Raw genomic sequence first — 26,003 nt, 5'->3', positions numbered from 1 at the left:
TTCCAGATTGCTCTCCAAAATGATCAATTCATAGTTCCACCAGTAGTGTATTAGTGTCCCAGTTTTTTCACATCCCCTCCCAACATTTGTCATTTTCTACTTCTATCTTTTTAGCCAATCTTATAGTAAAGTTGTTTTAATTTGCATTTCTCTAATCGGTAATGATTTAGAGCATTTTTCATATAACTATATATATGCATTATATGTGTGTAAACATATGCATACACACATACACATATTTCTTCATCAAAAAAGTTCCTGTTCATATCTTTTGACCATTTATCAATTGGGGAATGACTCATATTCTTATAAATTTGACAAAATTCTCTATATATTTGAGATATAAGACCTTTATCCGAGAAACTCTCTATAATTTTCCCCAAAATTTTCTGCTTTCCTTCCCGTCTTGGCTACATTGGTTTTATTTGTATAAAAGCTGTTTAATCAGAATTACAATTTTTACTTCTCACAATACTCTCTATCTCCTGTTTATTCATAAATTCTCTTATCCATAAGTCTGATAGGTAATACGTTCCATGTTCTTCTAGATTTCTTGTGATACCTCTCTTTATAGCTAGATCATGTATCCATTTTAACCTTATCTTGGTAAATGGTATTGAGCTATACCCAGTTTCCACCAGATTGTTTTTCAGTTTTCCCAACAATTTTTACCAAATAGCATATTCTTATTCCAAAAGCTTATATCTTTATACTTGTCAAATACAAGGTTAGTATAATAATTTACTACTATGTGTTGTATATCTATTGTGTTCTATTGATCCACCTTTCTATTTCTTAGCTAGTACCAGACTATTTTTATTGCCTGTTGATTATTATTGTTTGGTAAAGAGAAATATAAATAGTGTCTTAAAGGGTCTTCTTCAACGAGGCATTTTCTGTACCTGGGTTAAGATGATGCAGGGTTTTTTCCTTATTTGTCTTTATGAGACTGGGTCTCTCTGTTGCACCCACGCTGGAAATTCGGGGGCTATTCTTGGGCCGATTTCACGGGAACTTTGTCCTGCTCCATTTCTGACCTGTACTGGTTCATTCCTCCAGGCAAACAGCCTGGTTGTCGCCCCGCTCCCAAGAACTAACCATATTGAAGGCAGATTTAATGCTGATACTGAGTCAGCATTTATAGCTCAGAATTCCTGAACTCAAGAGATCTGCTAGCTCCATTCTCCCCAGTAGTAGGCAATACATCCAGTTGAAGATGTCCAATAGACAATTGGAGATGCAAGTCTGGAGGTTTGGAGAGAGGTTAGGGCTGGATAAGTAGATCTGAGGTCCATCAGCATAGAGATGGTAATTGACACTATGAGAGCTAATGAGGTCCCCAAGTGAAATAGTATAGAAGGAAAGGAGAAGAGGAACCAGGACAGAGCTTTAGGGAACATTCGCATTTAATGAAAAGAACCTGGATAAAGAATCAGCAAAGAAGACAAGGAAAGAACAGTAAAGAATGGTCAGAGAGGTGAGAGGAGATCTACGATAGAGAAGTGTCATGGAACCCTATAAAGAAGAGCTTCTCAAGCAGACGAGTATGTTTGACAGTTTTAAAGGCTGTAAAGAGGTCAGGAGGGATGAAGATTGAAAAAAGGCCTTAGAGGCAGAATGATAGGAAGAGAAGCAGGACAGCTCTCCTCCCCCCCCCCCCGCCCCCACAGAATTGCTCCAAACAGGTCTCTAAAATGCACCAAACCAAATCCTGACAAGGAAATCCAGAAAAAGTCACAGTAAGTCATTTGTCCAGCCCAGCTCAGCATAAGGAAACATGAAGGGGAGGTCTGACAGGTCAGGCCAGGAACACATATTGCCTGAGTGTTCCAGTGCCCCAAGGCAAGAGGAGGTCCTGGACCTATTCCAGGGCACTGCAACAAGGACAAGTACAAACTGATAGCTCTATCCTCACCTGCGACCCAGTTATGGGTCACAAATCTAGGGCAAATTGAGAAGGGGACCTGTGCATGGAGGTTGCATTTTCATTCTGAGTGGGAAAAACCTGGGCCTCCCTATGGGAAAAAAAGAAATTCAGAAGCCAGCAGCAGCTACGTGACTTACACCCCAGGCATAGAATCTCATTTCCAACACGTAGCCCAGCCTGTAGAGAAATAACGAAGGCAAGAATCCCAGACCAAAAAGGAAACCTGTCACTCTGCCACTGAACCAGTAGAGCCTTCCACCTGGCTTATAGGAACAGTATATAGTAGTAGTCTATTCTTGCTCAGATCCAAATCCAGGTCAGGAACTGGCAGAGCTCAGACTAGATGGGGAGAAGAGAGGCAGTAATCAGACTTTGCCCTGCATCAGACCACTTTGGGAGCAATGTCCCTGAGATCCTGGAATAACATAATACCCAAAGTTCCCAAGAAAGCAGCAACAGGATCAACCTAAACATTCCCTGCAGAAGGGTGTCAGAGCTTAGCCCTAACATCAAGTTCAAAGTCAGGAAGGAAGCTAGAAGGATGAGCAAACAAAAAAAGAATGCCACCATAAAGGGCTATTGTGGTGGCAGGGACAATCAAGACATAAACCCAGAAGAAGGAAATTATTACAAAACATCTACAAGCAAAGTTTCAGAGAAACAAATAGCTTGGGCAAAAATTTAACTAGAATTCCTGGAAGAGGTGAATCAAGAAGTTTTTTTTTTAAAAAAAAGTAATTAAAAATTTTTTATGAATGAAATGAGAGCACTTGAGGAAAAAAAGTCAAAAAAGAAATGAGTGATATGGAAGAAAGAATTGGAAAGGGAATTAATAGTTTAGCATAAGAAATACATGCCCCAAGCAACAAAGCTGAAAAGTGAAATGGACCAAATAGAAGCCAGTGACTCCATGAGAAACAAGAAATGTTAAAACAAATCAGAATAGTAAAATATTTTATACCATAAATAGGGAAGAAAATGTAAGGTATCTCATACCAAAAACAATTGACCTGGAATATAGATCTAAAGAAAAAATCAAATATCACTGGACTATCAAAATACCAGTTATCACATTTTAAGAAACCATAAAAGAGAACTGCCCAAATCTCTTAAAACCAGAGGGCCAAATGGAAATAGAGAATTTACCAATCACCTCCTGAAAAAAAAAACCCAAAATGAAAACTCCCAGGACTATTATAGCTAAAAAATTCAGAGTTTTCAAGTCAAAGAAAAAATATTGCAAGCAGTCAGAATTCAGGTACCAAGGAGCCAAAGTCAGAATCACACATAGTTAGCAGCCACCACTACAAACGAACAGAGAGCTTGGGATACAATATTCCAGACAGGGAAGAATGTGGACTTAAACCCAAAAATAACTTACCCAGCAAAACTGAGTACAGTGATACTAGTGGGAGGGGAGAATGGACCTTTAATGAAATAGAGGAGTTCTGAGCATTTCTGATGCAAAGACCAGAGCTGAAACTTTGAAAATCAAATGCAGAAATGAAGAGAAATATAGAAAGATAAACTTGAGTCAACGATAAAAGACTAGAGAGTTATACACTACTTACATTCACATATTACATACACATATTCATATTCTGTTACATTCACATATACTCCTCTGAACCCTACCATCATAGAAGGTGTCCACTTGGACAAGGCTTGGGAGTGGTCTTTGTAGGTCTTGATGATCTTAAAAGAATAGAGGACTGCATTGGTGATTGGGAGATGGAAAGGAAGGTATGGGGAAATTATCTCACATAATCAAAGAACGAAAGTAGACATCTATACTACAAAGACAGTGGTTGGGGGAAATGGCTGACGTTTGTACCTTACTCTCATCTGAACTGATCAGAAGAAGAAAGAATGCACGTACACACAGTTTGATACAGAAATACATTTCACTCAGTAAGAAAATAGGGTTAAGGAAGGGGAAAATTAGAGGGAGGATGGATTAAGAGAGGGATTAGTTTTAGGCAAAACAAACTCCAAAGGATGTACAAAAATATAGCTCTCTTCGAGGCAACAAAATAGGAATCTGTAGGCGTGCTCATAATTGGGGATGACTGAACAAGGTATGCTATATAAATGTGATGGAATACTGTTGTGCTGAACTCTTATCAGCATAATGACTAACCATGATTCCAGAGGACAAGTGGTGAAATATGTCACCTACCTCCTTATAGAAAGGACTTGGAAGTTATATTGAAACAAAATTGGACATTTATTTTGATTGACTGTACATACCTGTAGTTGATTTTGTTTTTCATGTATTCTCAGTTGGAGTTGGGAAAAGGTTATTGGTGAGTGAGGTTGAGAAGGTAGATTTTGATTGATTAGAAATATATTTTTTACAATTTAAAAGAAGTCAGAATAGAACACAAGTCCATAAGACCTCACAGTTCGTTTGACAGATCATTGATAACTTTGGGCAGAGTGGTTTCAGTTAAATGATGAAGTCAGAAGCCAGACTGTATAGAGGTAAAAAGAGATTAAAGGGAAAGGAAATAGAGGCCTTCTCAAGAAGTTTAGTCTCAAAAGGGAGAAGAGATAAGAGAGAATAACTAGTAGGAATGGATGGATACAGTGAGGGTTTTATTTTTTTGAGGTTTTGGAAGACATGGGCATGTTTGTAGGCAGTAGGAAAGCAGCTAGTAGATAAGGCAATATTGAAGATAAATGGAGGAATGGGTGGAATGGTAGAGCAGGCAGTCTGCTGGAGAAGATGGGATAGTTGGAATGGTATCACTTGCATATGTAGAAGGGTTTGCCTTGGTAAGGACAAGGGCCATCTCTTCATGTGAAAGAGGGGTGAAGGATATAGGTAGCAGAAGGTAGTGTGTATGTCTTTCTTACCACAGCCCCTCCAACATTCTCTGTTTCCATCTTTTATCATCTTTGCCAGACTGCTGTATGTGAGAAAAGCTTCCACACTGTTTTGATTTGAATTCTCTTTTTAGTGACTTGGAGCAGCTTTTCACATGGTTGTTGATCATTTGCATTTTTCTTTTGAGAACTGTCCATATCCCTTCACCACCCATTAGGGAACATCTCCTAGTCTTATGTGTTTGTCTTGACTCCCAGTGTATCTTGAACGTTCACTGGAGTCAAAAATTTGATGCAAAGGTTTAGGGCTTTTTTTCTTAACTCTTTCTCTTATTGTAGTTGCAGTAATTCCATAGCCTTTTACAAATGGGTTTGTATTTTAACTGCTAGGTCTCTTTGGTTAGCAAAGTGGATAAGTGTTTGTAGCTTAAGGGATTTTCTGGGCTCTTGTGGCTATCTCATCGTGGCAATTGCTTTATCAAGGTCAATATTTTTCCTTTTTTAAAATTTTCCACTTTTAAACATCAGCTGCTTGTTTTAACAGATCAGGATGAAAGTTTTGTAATTTCCGATGTTCCTATCTTTAACCTTTGTTATAATTTGACATTGGTTTTGACCTTTGTTCTAACGTGCTGATAGTCTTAACTATTTACCAAAACTTAATCTGATATGATTCCTACATTGCTAGGCAATTTTTCCCCATTTAGTAAATATAACATTTATACAAGCACTTTTAAAAATCATCTAATCCAGCCTCCACTAATGAAGAAACCAAGACCCAGAGAGTTTCAGTGATTTGACCAAACACAGGTAATTATAAGTAGTAGAGTTGGGTTTCAACTGAGGTGCATGACTCCAGATTGTTCTATGCTGCCTCTATCTTAATAGTGATCTTTTTGCTTACATTTATCATGTGCACTGCAAGACAAAATGACCGAGTATTCCATGTTTGGTAGGAGTGGCACCTGTTTATGTAGGCTGGGCTAGTTTCCCTTAAAAAGGCTTGGAGAGGCCATTCTCGTGCTCATCGTTGATTTAGATAGACTATGAGAACTTTATTTCAAAGGCTCTAGCAGAATTGTAACTATCCTGGAGGAATGCTTTTCTGACCTACTGGTCCTGATTGCTGGGGTAACTGTAGAGGTGTTAAGGAGTAATCTTTTATTTGAGTTAGCATTCTTTTTAAATTTAGGAATTGCATCCTTATTTAAGTAAAGTTGCTTTAATTGTATTTTATAGCCCCTGTGTTCCTCATTGCAACATAATCCTGAGACTGAATTACTAGACAAGCCTGAGTTAGGCCTAGCCCAGAATACCTTGAAATGATCTAAGTCCCTTCACACTCTCTCAATTGGCTCTTGGTTCAAATAGGTAGATACAAGTAACATGGAGTCTAAAAATGCTTGAAATTACCTGCATATGTTGGGCGAAATCACCAAAGGCCCTCATCGACACTCTAGAGTCCGTCCCAGTCTGACCATCCCAGAGTTCATGGCAGTCAAAGACTTCTCCATACACACCTGCCTGGGCCCCCAGGAAGAAGAGAATTTAGCATGAATTCTGGGCTCTGAGAAGTGACTATAAATGGCTACTTAAGTCAAAGAAAGTTTAAAACAAAATATAAGTCCAATAGACACTAGCCAAAAACCAGTCCTTCCGAGCAGTCTCCCTTCATTCACTTAGTTCTCTACTACTCTGTAAGGAGGATCTTCAGGAGTTAAGCCCCCATAAGCTGAAGGAAGAAATAAGTGGAATAGTCTAGCACAAAAACTAGAAAAATCTAGTATAGTCATGGATGCAATTAAAAAAAAACCAGAAGAAACAGCTAAAAAAAATCAGTGAAACATCAGAATTCAAAGAAATGTTAGAGCAAAATCAAGAAAATAGAACAGTTGGAAAAATATATGACATAACTGCTATCAAAAACTGATCTGGAAAACAAGTGAGGAGAAGATCACATAAGAACCATTAGGTTCTCAAAAGAAAATGTTAAAACAAAAATCCTGGACATCCTATTCCAAAAAATTATAAAAGAAAATTGCCCTGAAGTTTGGAAACGAAAGGACAGAGTGAAGATCTATAGACGGTATGCTGCCATTGGACATGCCAAAATTAATGCACTAAGAAATGTGGTCGCCAAGCTCCAGACCTCCCAGGTGAAAGAAAAAATTTTTAAGTGAGTAGGAGATTACACATAAACTATGAGAAAGAAAAGATTAGAATATAATGCATCAAAGGACAAAGGAAATTGGTTATTAACCAAGAGTAACAGCCTGCAAAATTGAATATATTCCCATCAAAGGAAAAAATAAATTATTACAAAAATTGATGGCTGCTGTGTATTCCTATTGAGAAAAACAGTGGGACAGAGAATTTGAAAGTTAATACAACAAAGAAAAGAAAGATTAAAAAAAAAGTTTAATGGACTAAGTTATGTTTAAGTGCTTCCATCCTGAAAGGGGGAGAAAAGACTTATCTCTTAAAAGTTAATCAGGGAACAAAGAAGATGAGCTGTGTATGGGCTTGGGTGTTCAAGGGCACTGGAAGAATAAGAAAATTGCTGCTTCTAATAACTGAAATGCAACAGGAAAAAAAAATTTATATGGGTGGGGGAGTGAAAACTCTCTTGAACTACTGCACTCTTATTCGGTCTAGGCAGTGAAAAAAATAATTTTAATTAGTAAGATTTATGTGGAGGTAGAAATATACTGAAGTAAAGCCCTAGACACAGAGAGGGAAGGAGGTTATAGTCAGAAAGGGAATGGTTTAAGCAAAAGGGAAGGGGAAGGGGAAGGGGGACTGGGACAGAAAGAAGAAATATTTTTAACAGGATGTCATGTAGGGGAAAAACAAACACAGAACAAATCAGTCAGTAAGCAATTTATTCATTGTTTATTTATGTCCTTTAGAATTGTGCTAAGAGCTAAGGATGCAAAGAGGTAAAAACACAGTTCTGCTTACTAGTTCCATTCAAATGGAAGGAACAACATGCAAACAACTATATGCTGCATGGTGTATAATACGTATGTGTGTATGTGCAATATATATACATATGTATACAAAATATATGAACGAACATGAATGGAATGAAATTACCCAAACAGCAACAAAGGAAAATATCTGTGAACTAGAAAGCAAAACCTAGTAAATCAGTTGTTTACAAGAAAAACACTTAAAACATAAAGATTCATGCATCATTATAAGAGGTGGAGTAGCCATACACAAAGCATCAGGACAAATAGAGCAGGGAAACTATTATATTAAAAAGTCATCATAGATAATGAAATTATTGATATTAAATACTACCGCCATCATGACCACTCCCCCAACTCCACCTCCACCCCCGTAGGAAAAAGTCATCAACAGGCTACTTACTGTCGTAGAGATGGTATCTACATTAATATTCATACCTCATCAGTAGCCTCTGATGTCTTCTGATTGGAGGACTGGAGGGTAGAGCAAATTATGCCTCCAGAAACCTCCTTTTAAAGAGGGCTCAGTATCCCAGCCAGTTTTTCATTTCCTACCAACTGTATGCTTTGGATTCAGGTCCACCATCATTATGCACCTGTATGCAAGTACATTCCCCACCCCACCCACCCCTACTTTTCAGCTTCCCTTTGTATGTTATCTTTCCTCTTTAAGTTGTAAACTCCTTGAGGACAAGGACTATCTTTTTCTTTGTATCTCTGGCATTTAGCACAATGCCTGGTACATAGTAGGCACTTAATAAATGCTTATTGTATTGTAAATACATATGTACTAAATGATATAGCATCTAAATACTTAAAAATATTAGATAAACTGTCATATCATGAAACAATTGGAAGAGAATGGAAGGGGGGAAGGTAGCTTTCAAATTTATGAGTAGAGATAGAATTCTTAACCAAAGAAGAGAGAGATAATGAAATATAAAATAGACAATTTCAGTGACATAAAATTTAAAAGCTTTTACACAAATGAAAACTGATACAGCTAGGATTAAAAAGGAAAACTATCAATTGAGGGGAAAAAATCATTCCATCAAATATCTCTGCAAAGTTTGTTATCTAAGATCTATTCAGAATTGATTGACACAATATATAAACCAAAATTCATTATCCTGTAGACAGATGGTCAAAAGACAGTGAACAGTTTTCAGAGGCAATGCAGATGATCAGCAAAATAAGATACAAATCATTAATAATTGAAATGCAAATGAAAATAACATTAATTTTTGCCAAAAACAGAAATAGTATTGGGGGCTGTGAGAAGACTGTCACATTAATACTTTGATGGTATAGTTGTGAATTGATCGGCTGTTCCGGAAAACAATTTGAAACTATATGATGCCACTAAAGTACTAGTATTTTTTGATCCAGCAAAGACTAACTTTAGTTTTTTTCCATTCAAAAATTCTAGCACAACACTTCTAAACAATTTTGAGTGTTTTTATCTAATTTCAGACTTATACCATAGTTTCCATTAATATTGGAGTTATTTACTCTTTTAAAAATAATATAGCAAATTAGCACTGGGTATGATCTCAGAGAACCTGAGTTTGAATCCTCTTTCTGCTGTTTTTACTAGTACAGCCCTGGGAAAGTCAACTTATCTCTTTGAGCCTTGGTTTCTTCATCTCTTAAATGAAAGGGTTAGACTAAATGGCCTTTGACACTTCCTTACCTGCATGGTACTGGGCAAGTCCCAGCTTCCCTAGGTTATTTCTCTCATCTGTAAAATGCTTTTAACTAGATGGCCCCTGAGATTCCTTCCAGCTCTAAATAGACAATGCTGTGATGGTCCCTTCCTACTCTGAATCTAGGATAATTCCATGAAACTTTTAAGTGGCATTCATGGATCAGTTTTCATTAGAAAACTTTTGACATGATTGGCAAATTCCTGGTTTAAATTATTATGTATTGAAAATAATGTGAATTAATGTTATTTTGAAAGAAGTAATATGTGTGTGTGTGTATGTGTATGTATATGTTTATGAAAGTTCTTAGTATGTCTTCTTTGTTATTTAGGCTTTTCTCTGCACTGAGTTTTCACATTGTCAGTATCACTCAGAGCCAGTGATTTATCCCGGTATGTCGAATACATCAAGTTGTTCTGGCACTGGAATATATCCTTGCTGTAACCAGAAAGTTCTTCGGTTCGATCCTACCCAGATTGCAAAGGTAAATTTTCAATGTGGCTTTTCTTCTCTTAGAAAAACTTGAAAACTTACTATTCTAAGAGAAAAATTTTGTCATAAATTTGAGGACTCTGGGCCAAATAAACTCCAGCTTTTGTTCAGATTCATCATGTTTGATTTTTATTGCTAGAATTTACTGATTCATCAAAAATTTGATTTGTGAGGTTGTAAAAGTTACCTAATTGACTAGGAAAGTTTACACTCAAGGCTTTTTTAATTTCAAATTCCTTGGACAACAACAACAATAATATAACTCTCAAGTCTAAAACCTTGGATTTACAAAAAGCACATATAACCTCATGCTATCCTCACCACAGCCCTAAGAAGAAGAAGGTAGTTTTGAATGGGGAAAGTTCTTCGTTTGGGCTTTTACCCTCATTAACGAGGCAAAACTCAGGATAAAGAGAATTTAAAAGAATTAATTATAAGTACATAAAGGTGGCAACACATTGATGGGCTGATCACTGAAGATCAGTGATGGCTTCACCGCAGTTCAGGTGGGGCAACGCCCCAAAAGAGGTTGAGCTCTTGCATCTTAGTTCCTCCCCAAGACAGTAAGAACATGATAATTTCCAGGTAGGGGACAAAGGTCACAGGTAGGGGGTGACTTGGCTATGTGAAAAATATCCGGGGACTGAGTGATGCCTTCCCCAACACTGATTGATAAGCAGGACCGGGAGCAATGTGTCACTGAGTCAATACAACTTCGAGTAGTAATGTGAATGTTATATTAATTCCTTTTTTTTTAACCAGGCCTGTGATTTCTTTAGGGTAGGAAGCTTCCTAAGAAGGAACTTCCTCTACTAGTGCAGCCCTTCCAAGGTACCTTCTCTGCCACTTAGAGAGCTGCCCAGACGACTGAGAAGTTAAGTTACTTATCTAGGATCACACATCTAGCATATCAGAACTAGGACTTGAACCAAAAGCTAGTTCTTCGTCCATTATTCCACCCTTTCTTCCAATCCCATTTTGCAAATGAGAAAATACAGAGGTTAAATGATTTGCCCAAGGTCATAGTAAGTGGCAAAATCAGAACTCAAACCCAAATCCTCTGATTTTCATGTTCCATGCTCCTAGCAATGCATGACATGCTTTCTATTTATTTACATAGAATATCTTCAATTAAGGACTGAGGATAAAGGAATGAACTGGTTAGAATGCTGAATTTCCTAATTCTGTCATTCCATATATGGGGAAAATAGCTTCTTTTGATCCCACTACCTTAAAATTTTAAACAAATTAGCACTGTTTTGTCAGGCCCAAAGACATTGCGTTAATTCATGACTACTACCTTGTGTATTTTCCTGAGATTTATTATGATAATCAGTTCATTACTTTGTGTTTATGTTTTCTCCATTTTAACTTTGTGTATCTTCTGTGCAGACACATAATTTGTAGAAAAATAATATTCTTCATTGTATGATGAAAATCATTACGTTTTAGCTGACTCTTTGACTCTTCTGTTAGTCTCATTTTAGTACTTTACTTTTTGTATTATTAAGCTGTGTGGCAAGTCTTAACTATCAGCTTTATGGACAGTGTTAGGAGTGAAGTGATTTCTTGGGACAAATGTATTATCTAAATACATCGATTCAAATAGGTAATATACCCTCTGCAAGAACATGTCATGGTATGGAATCAAACAATAATCCTTAGAGCAAACGTTTCTGTGACAATCTAATCTGGTATCTCTTATGTAACAGGGTTGTAAAGTGAGGGACCATGTGATTGGTTTATGTGATCGAGGTGAAGGTGGGGATATGCTAACCTGTTCGTCTTCTAAAATACTGGATGATCTCCTCATGCACAGAGATGTTATTGTTGTACCTTTTCCTAAAGACATAATGAGGTGAGAAAAGACCTCAACACGATAAAATTCTCTGATCTTTGAATTGTCTTTGTTTTTTTTTTATTGTTTAAGCCCTTTGTTCAAATCCTCAGGTTAAAAGCATAGGAAAGAAGTTTAGTTAGTGTCAGCATTCTAGAAATTATATCTTACTGCAGTTACAACTGGATTGGAGAGTTTAGTATTAGTACTTGCTGCTGCTAAAATTATAAGGTGCTCCAGAAATAATAATAACCCCAATAGCCCACTTTTCTCTGTGGCAGACATAGGGTTAAGAGGATTTAAGTGCCTTTTAAAATGGGCAGACCCCTATTATGCAGATCACTAAATGGATTAGAAAATACAACTTTCAGATGATTGAACTCATTCAAGAAACAGTATATTTCTCCTATATGGCTAAGTAAATGATGCCACCTAAATATTCATAGAACATTAGTAAACAATTATTTAATTTAAATTTGATGAAATGCAAAGTTATCAGGATTTTCTCTTATATCAAGAATGTTCTGTCTTCTTTAAAGTGATTATGGAATTGGCTTCTTTGATGAGAAGGGCCTAGACTGTGATGGCCTGCTAGAGCCAAATACACCTTGGGGCCCCAAAACTGGAGAGATCAATGCTGTGAGTTAATCCTTTTTTCATAATTTGTTCATATTTTTATAATGTAATCCATAGCAATTGTTTGACCTTTGTTTTACTTTAAAAATTTTTTATAAGTTTTCTTCCAAGTTTGAAAATTTTTAGAACTTGAAAAATGTAATGCTATCCTATGGTTTTCTGTTGGTAAGTTGGAAACAAATAAATGTTCTTTTCACTTATAAGAAGTGAATTATATGTTGGATTCTTTTAACCTTTCATTGTACTTGGGTACCTTTAATTTTTACAAACTAAAAAACTGAGTTAAGCCACCCTGATCTATTACACACACACACACACACACACACACACACACACACACTCTCTCTCTCTCTCTCTCTCTCTCTCTCTCTCTCTCTCTCTTTAATATAGAGTTTCATATGTTTTATACCCTTACACCAGTAAGACTTCAAGTCCCATGAAGACCTTCACCGGCTTCCATCCCATCACAGTTTTACCATATCCTTATGATGTCTTCCTTTTTCTAGTTGTGCCCTTTTATTAGCTATTTTTCCCACTTTGAATTGTCTGCTTCTTATGGGCTCCAGGACTCATACTCCTGAACTAATATTCAGACCTCAAAATATACAAATAATCAGGGGACCTTCGGCCATCCCATAATTCTAAGCTTAAGCTATAAAGATTTTCTTATTGATATAGGTTTATTTCAACAAATAATTAGGTGACATGCATGATTTTAAAATCTGGTTCTTTAATTTATAATAAAATTCTTACAGAATTCTTGGGTAAACTAGGTTTCTAACTTTAAATCATTTTTTGTAATTCTGTAATAGGAGACACAAAATTTAAATTGTACTATAATCAGGTTAGAAGTATAGCTATTAATTTGGGATTTTTTCTGCTTTCCTTATAGTTCTTGTCCTTGAAAAATTGGACTCTGCAGCTGGTAAATGACTCTATATGCATGTTTTCTGAGTTCTTAGAAGGAAAAAACAAAATAAACTGAATCTTGGGCAATTTTTATTTTAGAAATTTTAGAGAATTGATCTTTTAGCTAAACTTGTATCTGTTAGAGTGAGAAATTTGTGTTTATTGTAGTTGGCAATATTTTCTTAGAGAAGCAATATCCACCATGCTGTTTGACATCTCTGATTTAATGGTACTGTCATCTGTTCTAAGCCTTTCATCATTACTATGTTAACATTTTTAAAAAATTAAATGAAATTTTAGCTTATCTTCTATCTTTAAATTTAAAGCAGCATTTAAACTTATGTGATAGTTTACACACCAAAATGGTTTATAGGTTTAGAAGAGCTGGAGGAGACTGTAACTAAAGGGAGTTTATGAAACAAAGTGGTAGCATGTTATCAATGGCCATGTTGCAGGAAATATGAGACTTTTGATGCCAGGAATCATTATTTTGGTTTTTACATAAGAGAGTAAGGCTTTCAGTTTGGAATCAAAGTCCTCTCAAGTGAAGAGACAGTTATTTAATATCTGTTTTTTCTTAGGATTGTAGCAGTTACTGTGGGGGAAAACAAATAAACAGTATGATTATTATGTCCTAAATATGGGAGCTCCCAGTCCATAAGCCAGCAATTGCTGAAGACCATGATATTTCTTTCTTTGTTCTCACTTGACCTATTCTTCCAAAATGAATGCTGCATTGTAATTCATGCTATTTTCTGCTTTGAGAGCAGTATGTTAGAAACATGATCATCTCTTTATGATTAAAAAAGCAGAGAATTTATTTCACAAGTGTTGGGTTTTTTTTTTTTGATTCAGAAACAACAGTCATTATTTTCAGAGGAGGATGAATATACCACTGGGTCTGAAGTAACTGAAGATGAGGTTGGGGATGAGGAAGAAGTAACTAAAAAGCAAGGTATAACCTACATTAAAAACAAGCATCAATGTTCACAGTTGCTTTCAAATTTTTTTTTTGACAAACCCTTATTAAACATTATGTCCAAAGCACTATGCTCAGCATAAGGGCAAGTACAAAGTTTAACTGAGACTTTCCTTGCCTTCATGAAGCTTACTGTTGGGATGGGGGGAAGGGGTGCTGCCGGATTAAACATGCAAATGGACTGCATGACAAATACACAAATAACCTTCCTTCATTTTTTTCAAAGATCTCCGGTATCATCTCGGTGGGTACTCACTTCAGAATGAGGTCACATATATTTGTATTTTTTCCCTCTACATCTTGTAAGTCAGACCCTCATCAGAGATATTTGATACACAGATTTTTTTCCCCAACTTGACATCTTCCCTTCTTTTTCCAGTTACACTAATTTTGTTCATGAAAAAGCTTTGCATTTTTCATGTAACCAAAATTAACTTTTTATTTTTTGTGATTATTTATTGTTTGGTTAAGAAATTCCTCTCCAGCGATGGCGGTAAAAGGTCCCTGATCTGGTTCTTTTCTCATTTTTTTTTTCTAATTCTGTGACCTTTAATACTCTGCTTGTTTATATTCCTTTTGAGCTTGTTATGGGATAGGATGTTAGATAATGGTCTCAACCTAATTTGTCCCAGTCTGCTTTCTAGTTTCGTAAAGCAGAAAGTTCTTACCTGAGTAACTTAGTGTTCTGTGGCTTATTAAACACTGGGTTATTGAGTTAAATTTTTTCTGATTCTTCCTTGCTAGTCTGTTTCACTGATGTACTTTTTTGTTTTTAAGCAGTACCATTTGATTTTAGTTGTTATTTCTTTAGAATATTATTTATGATCTGGAAGTGCCATTCCTCCTTCATTCCTTCTTTTTATCATTTCCTGTGAAATTCTAAACCTTTTATTCCTTCAAATGAATTCTGTTACTGCTTTGTCTAACTCTCTAAAATATCCCCTTGGTAGTTTGATATAGCAGCAAGTTTATAGGTAGTTAGGGAGTATCACTTTTTTATGATATTAAGCCAAGCTTTTCCACCATTGTTCTCCTGGTGGCTTCATGGTTGCAAATTCTATGGCACCATGAATTACTGAAAAATTTCATTTGCCTGTGTCCTAAAACACAAAAGACACATGATCACCAGAAATCAACAACAGCATATTAACAAGTTTATAGCTTAATAACATTTTTATTTACAGGAAAAAAAGAGAAGCCAAAGAAGTTCACCAAACAGCCAAAAAAACAGATGTCTTCACCATGTGTTCAAAAGAAAGAAAAATCATCAGATAAGGTAATTTTAAGTTTTAAGATTAATTTACCAGTTACCTAGATCACTTGAGAACTTAGATCATTTGAATAAAGGGTATGAAGAGAGTCAGGCCAATCAAACATCAGGTATTCATACTATAAATAAACACTGTGCTCCGTCCTGAGGGTATTGGGGAAGACAACTTACACATGTGGCCACTTATAAGCTCTCTGTAAAACAGGAGAGAAGTCATTGGATGGAGGAGGCACTAACAGTGGGGGATCAGGAAATGCTCCAGGTATTTCAGGGCAGGGCAGGGCAGGAACAGCCCCATTAAGATGGACTAGAGCAACTCTCTTTCAGCTGTGATGGCAGGAACTCCAACGATCTGTGTAGTTTACCATGAAACATAGTCATCCTCCACACAGGTAAGTGCTACAGGTGTAAAAATGTTGTTATGGTTTAGACTGAGTTTATGTATCAGAGATAATTATTTTTAATACCAATTTGTGGCTAAATCAGCAAAGGTGGGCCTAAATGTCATCATTGGGTTGTTTTCATTTTTTTTTTTAGTCAACTTCCAGAGATGCCTCTCCATTCATGTAAGTACAGCCTTCGCATCCTTTCTTATATGTGCATTTATTTTTATACTATACATACATATGTAAATATACACATACATATATACATATATTTACATATACACAGACACACATTCAAATAAAAAAGGCATGGAACCTGATTTTTTTTCTTTTTTTTTTTTTAAGTGTGAGTATACAGAGGAACAAATGGGATGCCACTAGGTCATTGAGGTTCAATCAGGATGCTCAGAGAGAAGAGGGTAAGGCATACTAATTTGGTTAACACATTTGTATATACAGAAGAGAGATGGGGATTTTTTTTTTTGTTCACAAAACATGTTGAACAAACAGAAGTTTCTTAGAAACTTAGCAACGGAAGCGTTTATCAGTAATCTAGATGAGTCCTTCATTTTGCAAATGAGAAGACTGATTTCTAGGGCATTTGAAGTGATTTATCTAAGATCACACTGCTGCTGAGGGATAGTGACAGCAACGGTGAAGCCAGGGCCAATGCAGATCTCTTAGTCTAAAAATTGTTAAGAGCAACTTCATGATGACTGAGCTTTCATGATAGTAAGGATACCCCTTGTGTTCCTACCAACCTGATAAAGAACAACAAATGTACTCCGTAAGTCCTTTCCAAACTCCTACATATACTCCTATAATATATGTCCTTCTTAGGCATCTACTATTATAGTAGAAAGGTGTGAATGAGTGCATAATTCTTTTCAAACTGGATAATTTTTGTTTGTATTATACTAGTGATAAAGGGACTAAATTGTGTAAGAAAGTGATCTTGCAAGCTGGGTTTTTTATGTGGTCCCTGACCTATGGACACCTTATATCATCAATACATAGTTCAGTAGCCCTTTGACTAAAAGAAAATACCACTTAGACATAAAACTATTATAAGTCATCTGAATTGTGTTTCTGTGTTGACTGCACATTTGTGTATACAGTGCCAAATTTGATTATAGTCTTACTGACTAAAAGGGCACATAATTATTCCAAACATTCTTGGCTGCATTGAGTTATAAACCTATATGGACTGAAGAGACTGATCCAAATTATCAGAGTGAGAGAATCAAATAGATTAGGGTCCTTATGTACCCACCAAATAATACTAATGAGAAGAAAAATTACTTTTAAAAGCATATGAGAAAATAAAAACCAAAATAAAGCAAAGAGAACCAGTACAGTTTTTTAAAATACTGTAAGAACAACAGACAAGGAAAAATAAACTGCAAGAAATATACCAAGAGATGTTCTCATTTGGATAAACAGCACATTCAGCCTACTCTCTTTTTCCTTTTAAGTCGGGGCCCCACTTATAATCAATATACAGGGTCCATCCAAGATGTACCAACTGATGAACCCGCTAACTCTGCGGGTTGTCCCTGCAACTGAATCTCATGGTCAGACAGTGGGCATTACTCATCAATCTTGTTTTTCCGCTGGGGAGACCAAATTCTCTATTCCTTCTAGTACCAGACAGTTTTAAAATATTAAATATTTATTCTGGTCTACCTTAATAAATATCAAGAGCAGCGGTGGATTAGAAAATAAAGGAAAGGAAAGGATTGCAAAACATACTCTGCAGAAGTAGTCTTTTATATTTGATGTTTTTAAACTGTCTGATGCTAGAAAGAATAGAGAACCCAGAAGTAGAACCCAATGAATAAAAAAGATAAGTGTTTATGCCTAGTGCTGAGTACAGTGCCTAGCACTTAATAAATGCGTTATCTATCTATCTACATAAATGCGTTATCTATCTATCTACATGCATTCTCAAAACACAGTGAGAGGAATAGACTCATTATTCATTAAAACCGTATGACTGTATGGCAAAAGAAAAAAAATAGATTTAGAGACATACCTAATACCATAGACTGTAATAATCTCTAACTAGTCCATCAAGCTAAATATTTTTTTCCCAAATCATTAAAAATCTAGAAGAAAAAGTTATATATATGTTTCTACTTTGGAGAAGCTGGGTAAAGTAACATATCAGATAAAGATCTGGTTACAAAATCTGTAAGGAAATGATATATATCCAACTAATATATGCTCCCTATTGTGGCAGTGGTCAAAAGACATAAAAAATTTACAAAAGAGGAAATGGAAATTCACATTTTTCGTAACCATGAAAAGATGCTCATAGTCCAAGGCGATAAGAGAAACGCAAATCAAGATAATCTAAAATGCTACCTTGTACCTCCTAGAAGAGCAAATATGTACATAAATATATATGTGTACATATATATATATCTGTATATATATATATATATATATATGTATATTTTAAGCATCAAATTCAGTGCTCAGCAGACTATCAGGGAATAGGCATTTTTTTTTGCAGGGCAGTTGGGGTTAAGTGACTTGCCCAAAGTCACACAGCAAGTACATGTGTCAAGTGTCTGAGGCTGGATTTGAACTTAGGTCCTCCTGACTCCAGGGCCAGTGCTCTACTCACTGCTACCTAGCTGCCCCCATGGAGTAGGCATTCTTTTTTTTTTTAATTTATTTAATATATTTAGTTTTCAGCATTGATTTTCCCAAGAGTTTGAATTACAGTTTTTCTCCCCATTTCTCCCCGCCCACCCACTCCAAGATGGCGTATATTCTGGTTGCCCTGTTCCCCAGTCAGCCCTCCCTTCTGTCACCCCACTCCCCTCCCATCCCCTTTTCCCTTCTCTTGTAGGGCAAGATAAATTTCTACACCTCATTGCCTGTGTATCTTATTTCCTAGTTGCATACAAAAACTTTTTTTTGTTGTTTTTGAACATCTGTTTTTAAAACTTTGAGTTCCAAATTCTCTCCCCTCTTCCCTCCCCCCCCCACCCTCCCTAAGAAGGCAAGCAATTCAACATAGACCACATGCGTATCATTATGTAAAACCCTTCCACAGTACTTATGTTGTGAAAGACTAACTATGTTTTGCTCCTTCCTATCCTGTCCCCCTTTATTCAATTTTCTCCCTTGACCCTGTCCCTTTTTGAAAGTGTTTGTTTTTGATTACCTCCTCCCCCTGTCTGCCCTCTCTTCTATCATCCCCCCCTTTTTTATCTTCTTCCTCCTCCTTTCCTGTGGGATAAGATACCCAATTGAGTGTGTATGGTATTCCCTCCTCAAGTCAAATCCGATGAGAGCAAGATTTGGAGTAGGCATTCTTAATATGTTTTTGGTGAAACTTCAGATTAGCATGCAATCCTTGAAAAGCAGCATGCAATGAGTCAAAAATGATCCTAACAAGGTTCAGCGGAAAGCACACTGGATTTGGAGTCAGAGGAACCACGTTTGAGTCCTCTATGTGACCCTGGGCCAGTCATTAGCCTTTCTACTCCTCAGTTTCCTCTCTGTATAACAATAGTATTGGAATTAGTAATACTTGAGTTCTTTTCTAGCTCTGTGTATAATGTATAACTGTTTTTTTTTTAAAAATACCTGAAGCACTTCTTCACTTGTGTTCCCCCAGAAAAGCTACCCTAGATTACGAACTATGGGTCACCAGCCCAGCCCCCTGCCATTTGTTTACTTTTGCCAGCCAGATGACATATTAGTTTAAGATAGGGAGGAATAGGATAGGCAATGGACTTGTGATTTCATTGACATGGGGAACTCGCCATGAGAAAATGCCTTCTACGTGCAGGTTGGCACCTTCTCTGCAACTTAAGGTCTTACAGAGTTACCCAGATCACTGAGATTGTAAGAGACTTGCTCAGGATCACATAGAAAGTATGTCAGAGGTGAGATTATCTTTGGGATATTTAAAGTTGTCCAACTTAAAAGAGATTATCTATATTTTTTAATGTCATGTCAGCCCAATACAAATCCTGTCATCTAGCTGTGGTCAGGAGTGGGTCCCTTTGATTTTACCTAGACTTGACTTGTGCTTCTGGAGGAAGAACCCAAAGCCACACCCTCCCCCCAAAAAACTTGCTTTTATTAACTGTGTGTTTTCTTAGTTTGTAGCTACCTAAAAATCCATGAAGATGTAACTTTGCAACTTGATACCTTGGTCCTACAAAAACATGTTTACTAAGGAATGTTTCCAAACATGTATTTATAAAGTCTTAATTTTTAGGGTATTCAGGTAACAGCTTCCTCACAAGTAAACAGGTTTTACTGTTTATTATGTTCAGATCAGCGCCGGATGTCTGAAATTACAGGGCACCTAATAAAAATGCGACTAGGTGATGTGGATCGAGTCAAGTCGAAGGAAGGAAAGGAAGTGAGAATTACGCTTTAGTATCCTTTTCTGAGTTTGAGTGTGCCTCCATTCTGATTTTATTTGTTTTCACCTTGGAAAGTAAAAAGTGTTTCCTGTATTTTCCTGTAATTAGCTTTGTAGACAGGTATGAAAGCACATAGAGGTTATTAACCACCCACCCTACCCTACCCGTGAGCTTCACATGCAGACGTACAAAAGTAAGGGGTATGTGTGTGTGTGTGTGTGTGTGTGTTCTTCTTATAGGTTTTTATTTCATATTTGACACTCCTGGCCACGTACTATGTGACTCTCCTGGAAATTTAATTTTAGTTATTGGTTTTGATTAATAGCATCTATGCAGATGATTAGTAGATGTTAATGATTGTTTACATTAGATATAGCAGTGTTAACATCTATTATCCTCCAGATCTTTAATTTAAAAATAAAATTTCAAAACTCAAAAATGTACCCACTAATAAGCAAAATAATCATTAAAGCCAAAGTAGAATAGCTTCATAATTTAATTTATTTACTTTGCAGTTTGCGGGTGGTATTTATTCTAGGCTTGAAGCTCAAATCAAGGCCTCAATTCCGGTCACCACACGACAGAGCAGCACAGAAAAAAACACAAGGTAAATCAGAATCTGAATTAGTGTTCAGGAGAACACTGAATTTTGAAATTACATTTCAGTTTAAATTGCGTAAGTAAGATAGGAAGAAGTACTTACCTCTTGTCTGGAGTATGTTAAACCTCATACCAAGAGATTAAATGACTAAAAGTCATCATGCTGGAAGGAAAGTGGTAATGCCTATGTTTTTTTTTCCAAAACTTTAACATTTTATGAAGCAGTTTCAGAACTGTAGTTTTAAATTTTTGACAAAGACAAAATGTCAGAATGCTAACTTTTTAGCTATAGTAGGGTGTCACAAAAGTCTTAGTACCGTTTTAAGCTATCGAAAGTTTAAAATCTCACTGAGACCTTTGGGACACTGAGTAGGTTTAATGCACTTTTGCTTTGAGCTAACTGCTTATGTCAAGGCAGTGTGGGATCCCAGCTCTGCCATGTGCTACCAGAGTGACCTTCCTCATCTCTAAGATGAGAGGTTGGTTTAAATGACCTTAAGAGTCTCTTGTAACTCTAAATCCATGATCCTATTAAACAGTGCTTTTGGTGTGTACTGTTCCCTAAGAAATGCCATAATGTCATCAGACAAGCTTCATTCTCCCTCCATTGACACAGATCAGAAATAGTCAGCATCTTAGCAGAAAGTCTCATGAGGTTCCGTGGCATACACAAGAAATTCAGAACCTAATGGCTAATGTTTGGTGATAAGTCTCTTTGAATTGACCTAGTATCATAGATAAAGAGTTGTGAGTCTTCCTCTTACAGTTCACCTTTCCAGCCCCCTCATTTTTTATAGATAAGGACACTGAAAAGCCCAGAGAGATTAATTGAATTGCCCAACATCACAAAAGTAGTCAGTCTCTCTGGATGGGATTTGAATTAAGGTTCTCAGATTCCAGCATTCTATACTGTTCCTAAGTTGATCCCTGGGTCTGATCCATTTCCATCTCTGACATAACCATTAAGAACCCAGAATGAGACAATGGAGTAGAACTTTAGTGGAGGAATGTATGCTACTGAAATTGAAATTTCTGAAGTCTGCAACTTTTAACTAGTAACAATTATCTAATGATTTAGAATACAGTCAAACCTTGATTTTAATTTTCATTTCTTTATTTTTATATTTTAACCTAGGTCAAAAAGTCGTTTTGGTCAAAACCGTCCTGTGTAACCCTCAGGAAAGATCTCAAACAGCAAAAGGCAGTGCAGACATCTGAAATTGTTCATTTTCTGAAGATATTTGGAAGGCTGCCGTCTTAATCTTTTAAGTGACTTATCTATTGAATACTGCAAGCTACATTAATCACATTGCAAAGAAGAATGAATGCAGATCCAGTTAGATCTTGTAAAAAAAAGAAATTTGTAAATATGCAACTTCTTAATCTGCTTTTTAATAAGTTATGCTATGTAGAAAATGTTTATTTATAAATTTGCACAATTTTAAAACTTCTACTATTTGAGAACCCTAATTTATTTCTTTGAAAGGAAAGAGGCCTAAATTCTAAGTTTTTTCTTGGTGGGTTTTTTTTAAGACATTAAAAAATGACTGAAATACAGCTGGCAGTGTTACCATGCATGTGCATTAACTAGTATTATATCATTTCAATTATACATCTTGGGATACCATATTGGTCTTCAGTATGTGCAATGTAATTCCTAATGATGTTACATAGGTTTGCATGAGTATCTAGGGAGCAACAAAGACCCCAAGATTGCAGTGTTTAAAACTTGAAAGGAAGGTAACTTTTTTGTATGATGGGCAGGATTCATTTTTTTTTTCAGCTTTGTCACATAAAAATGAAAACGTTTACTGTCAGCCATTTTTTTTCTTCCTCTTTCTAGACAAATGTTTTTACATTTGCTCTGTGGCCTGAAAGTGCAGATAATTACCTGGTTCCTCTTGTGTTACTAGTATCATTCGGAATCTGGTAGAATAGCTGTTAGTCTTTGGACACTAAATCATTTCAGTTTGGTGAAGTACCCTGAGTATACAAGGGTCCCAAATTTAAAATAGTCATTTTACAGCCATTAATATAGTTCACGTTTTACAGTGAGATTACTGATTGATTTGTGTACATTTGGTAGGGACACAACTGTGTGTCCTCAAAAGAAATCACAATAAAATTATATCCTGCAGATCATGTTTTAATTTTTCTAGCCAAGCAGAAAGAGTGCTCAGGGAAAATTAGTTCCAAACCATAAGCACATGGTAAATGATACGTGTTTGGAAATTACTTTTACTTAAATCTCTGGAAAAAAAAAACCTCCTTAAAATGCACTATCTGTATTTTTCAGCCTTTATTTCATTTTTAATTAAAATTATTCAACGTATTTAAATTAAAAAGCAGATTTAGATATGTGAGGGTGGCAGCTTTTAATTGACACATTAAGTGTTGCACTCAGTTTACACGTAGAGAAATCACTATTCCAAACAAGTATTCAAGTATTCTTCCTAGTTTACTTAAAGGATTTTGCAGCTATATTTTATTTTTTCTCAGAAAATAAGTATGGCTTTCCAAAGTCTTTGTTTCCTATTCAGAAATTTTATTCCATTTTATGTTTTTAAAAATAGATCTTGAGTTTTTCAAAGACAGTGGTTTACTATGTACTATCTGTTCAGTATTAGAGTTTTGGTATAGTTTACTATATTTCTGCCTGACAAAGGGATCTGGGTTTGTTCATGTAAAGACCCACAATGATAAGAGGAAAATGTTCTTTCTCATTTTACTGGTGTGAAAAGAGTAAGCTGCTTCTCTCCTGGAGGGGACTGGACCACTGGATTGATTTTTGGTTTGTGATTGTGCCATTTTTACATGCCAGAGTATTTCAGAATTTGATTCTCTTCAAGATGTGCTTTTTATTTTTGTTAATGTCTGTCTGTACTACATAGCATAAATACAATTAATGTTTTAATAAAACTATATTAATAACATTTTGTTTGCCAAACATACACTTCATTAACTTTGAGTTCCCACCTCTTTAACCAAAATAAATGTTAATGAAAAATTGCTTAATGAATTCAGTAACTAAGTTGTTTAAACAGTCTGTTGTTCTGAATCATTCCTTCATTCTCCCCCATAATGTAGGTAAGCAGCAACATGCTATATAATTTGATTTATACATGATTTCTATTACAAGGAGATTTTTTTATATTTTAAATCAAGTCAGTCAGCATTTATTAAGCATGCCAGGCATTGTGCTAAGAGCTCACCAAGAAAACTGATACAAGCAAAAAGAAAGATAATCCCTGCCCTCAAGGAGTTTACACTCTTACAGAGGAAGACAGCATACAAAAGGGAACCAAAAAGTGAAAAGGGGGAAAAGGCTTTGTGGAGAGAAGTCCAGGCTTTTTCAAAATGGAGGTTCTTGGAGGAACTCACAGTTAGAAGAGGGGGCCATAGGAGCAGAGGGATCTTCCCAAGTGAGACGGTCATAAGGAAAGAAGCATCTTGGAAGATAAGAGGACAGGTAGGCCAGCATGGAGCAGTCCAGAGAGGCAGGAATGGGAATCAAACCCCTGAAAGGAGTGACTGGGAATGTTTTTGCATGATTTCATCAGCGTAGGTGTTCCCATACTGTAGTAGATAGTCTTAGTTGCTTGCTGTAGCTAAAAAAGAATATTGCCTGGTTGTCAGTCTTCTGCTAATGAGCCTCTCAGAAAATACATCTTAAACAGTAAACCTATAGCCCACCCCCTGGCTTTAACTCAGTCTTTTCCACATCGGTGAGACCTGCTGGAGCTTGTACTCCACTGCCACAGCCTTTTGAGAATCCAGCACAACCTCTGTGCCACAATGAGACATCAGAGTAGGATCTGAATGGAGGATGGCGACACTTCAGGGGGTAAATACTGCAGAAAATATTGTTCAGTTAGGTAGTAATAATTTTGCGCATTTCAACAAAATTGCTCAGTGGAGAGGCAGAGCCAAAATGGCGGAGTATCAGGAAGAAGTACAACCAAGCTACACCCCACAATTCCATACAGATCTAGAACTTAGTTGGGTAAATCCATGGGGGGGAAAAACTTTTTCCAGCCCAGGTTAGCGAAAGGTCTAGGGGCACTGGTTTTGGAGTTTAGCTAAAAATAGCCTTACAAAATATTCCCACACATATGGGTTAAAAAGCAGAAAAAACCTGCACCAGGGTCAAAAGACGTCTCAGATCTGTGTAACAGAAACCCAACACAACATGCAACACGCCCCTCAAGAAAGCAGCAGTAGGCCCCAGGAGAACACAAGCTTAGCCTAGACATTCTCCCCAAAAGTTCACAGAGCCCAATTCTAACATAAAATCTGAAGGAGGGAAAAAAGAAAAAGTAGATTAGAAAAATAAGAAAACAAATATTCCCACCATTAAAAAGCTATGGTGATTACAGACACACTAAAGATAAAAAAAGAGAATGACTCCAAAACATCTACAAGAAAAGCTTCAAAGTGGAACACAGCTTGAGCAAAAGTTCAACAAGAACTCCTGGAAGGTATAAAGCAAGAGTTGGTTTTTTTAAGTTTCTTTTCTTAGTATTATTAAAAATTAAATGAGTATATTAGAAGCTAAAATTGGAAAAGAAATGAGAAGTATAGAAGAAAGATTTGGAAAAAGGAATTAACAGCTTGTGGCATAAGACGTACAAAGCCTTGACTAAACAAATTCCCTGAAAAATAGGATGGACCAAATAGAAGGTAATGACTCCATGAGACAACAAGAAGTATTAAAATGAAAGGCTGAAAATAAAAATAAAATGTAAGATATAGCAGAAAAAAAAACTAACCTGGAAGATACATTTTTAAGAATCTCCGGACTACCTAAATGCCACAATCCAAAAAAAAAAAATCCCTAGACATATTTTAAGGATTTTTTTTTAATTGCCCACATCTCAGAATTTGAAGGTAAAGTGAACATAGAATCTGCCAGTCACTCCCTGGAAGGAAGCCCAAAATTAACTCTCAGGAACATCATAGCCAAATTCCAGCTTCCAGGTCAAAGAAGAGCTGCAAGAAACAATCCCAGTACCAAGGAGCCACAGTCATGATCACAATTTGGGAGCCAGAACTATAAAAAATGAAAG

At 36.3% G+C, this 26,003-nt stretch overlaps 1 protein-coding gene across 3 annotated transcripts in view; it reads left to right on the top strand.

The window, feature by feature from the left end:
• KIAA1841 (KIAA1841 ortholog) overlaps positions 1 to 23,870 on the top strand; it is a 68,642-nt gene extending 44,772 nt beyond the window's left edge. For 2 of the 3 annotated variants that reach the window (XM_036751513.1, XM_036751514.1), the window contains exons 11-21: positions 9,766 to 9,918; positions 11,639 to 11,784; positions 12,303 to 12,402; positions 13,292 to 13,324; positions 14,164 to 14,263; positions 15,472 to 15,563; positions 16,095 to 16,123; positions 16,289 to 16,362; positions 20,245 to 20,333; positions 20,853 to 20,944; positions 22,073 to 23,870. In XM_036751513.1, the coding sequence (XP_036607408.1) occupies positions 9,766 to 9,918; positions 11,639 to 11,784; positions 12,303 to 12,402; positions 13,292 to 13,324; positions 14,164 to 14,263; positions 15,472 to 15,563; positions 16,095 to 16,123; positions 16,289 to 16,362; positions 20,245 to 20,333; positions 20,853 to 20,944; positions 22,073 to 22,109 (945 nt within the window). In that variant the 3' untranslated portion in view covers positions 22,110 to 23,870. The remainder of the gene's footprint in view (positions 1 to 9,765; positions 9,919 to 11,638; positions 11,785 to 12,302; positions 12,403 to 13,291; positions 13,325 to 14,163; positions 14,264 to 15,471; positions 15,564 to 16,094; positions 16,124 to 16,288; positions 16,363 to 20,244; positions 20,334 to 20,852; positions 20,945 to 22,072) is intronic. The other variant, XM_036751512.1, reaches the window with a different exon arrangement.
• The last annotated feature ends 2,133 nt before the right edge of the window (positions 23,871 to 26,003 follow it).

The sequence above is a fragment of the Trichosurus vulpecula genome, chromosome 3 (assembly GCF_011100635.1).
Source record: "Trichosurus vulpecula isolate mTriVul1 chromosome 3, mTriVul1.pri, whole genome shotgun sequence".
Taxonomy (NCBI): domain Eukaryota; kingdom Metazoa; phylum Chordata; class Mammalia; order Diprotodontia; family Phalangeridae; genus Trichosurus; species Trichosurus vulpecula.
Note: the sequence above shows the minus strand (reverse complement) of the source record. Positions and strands in the feature narration are given on the sequence as shown.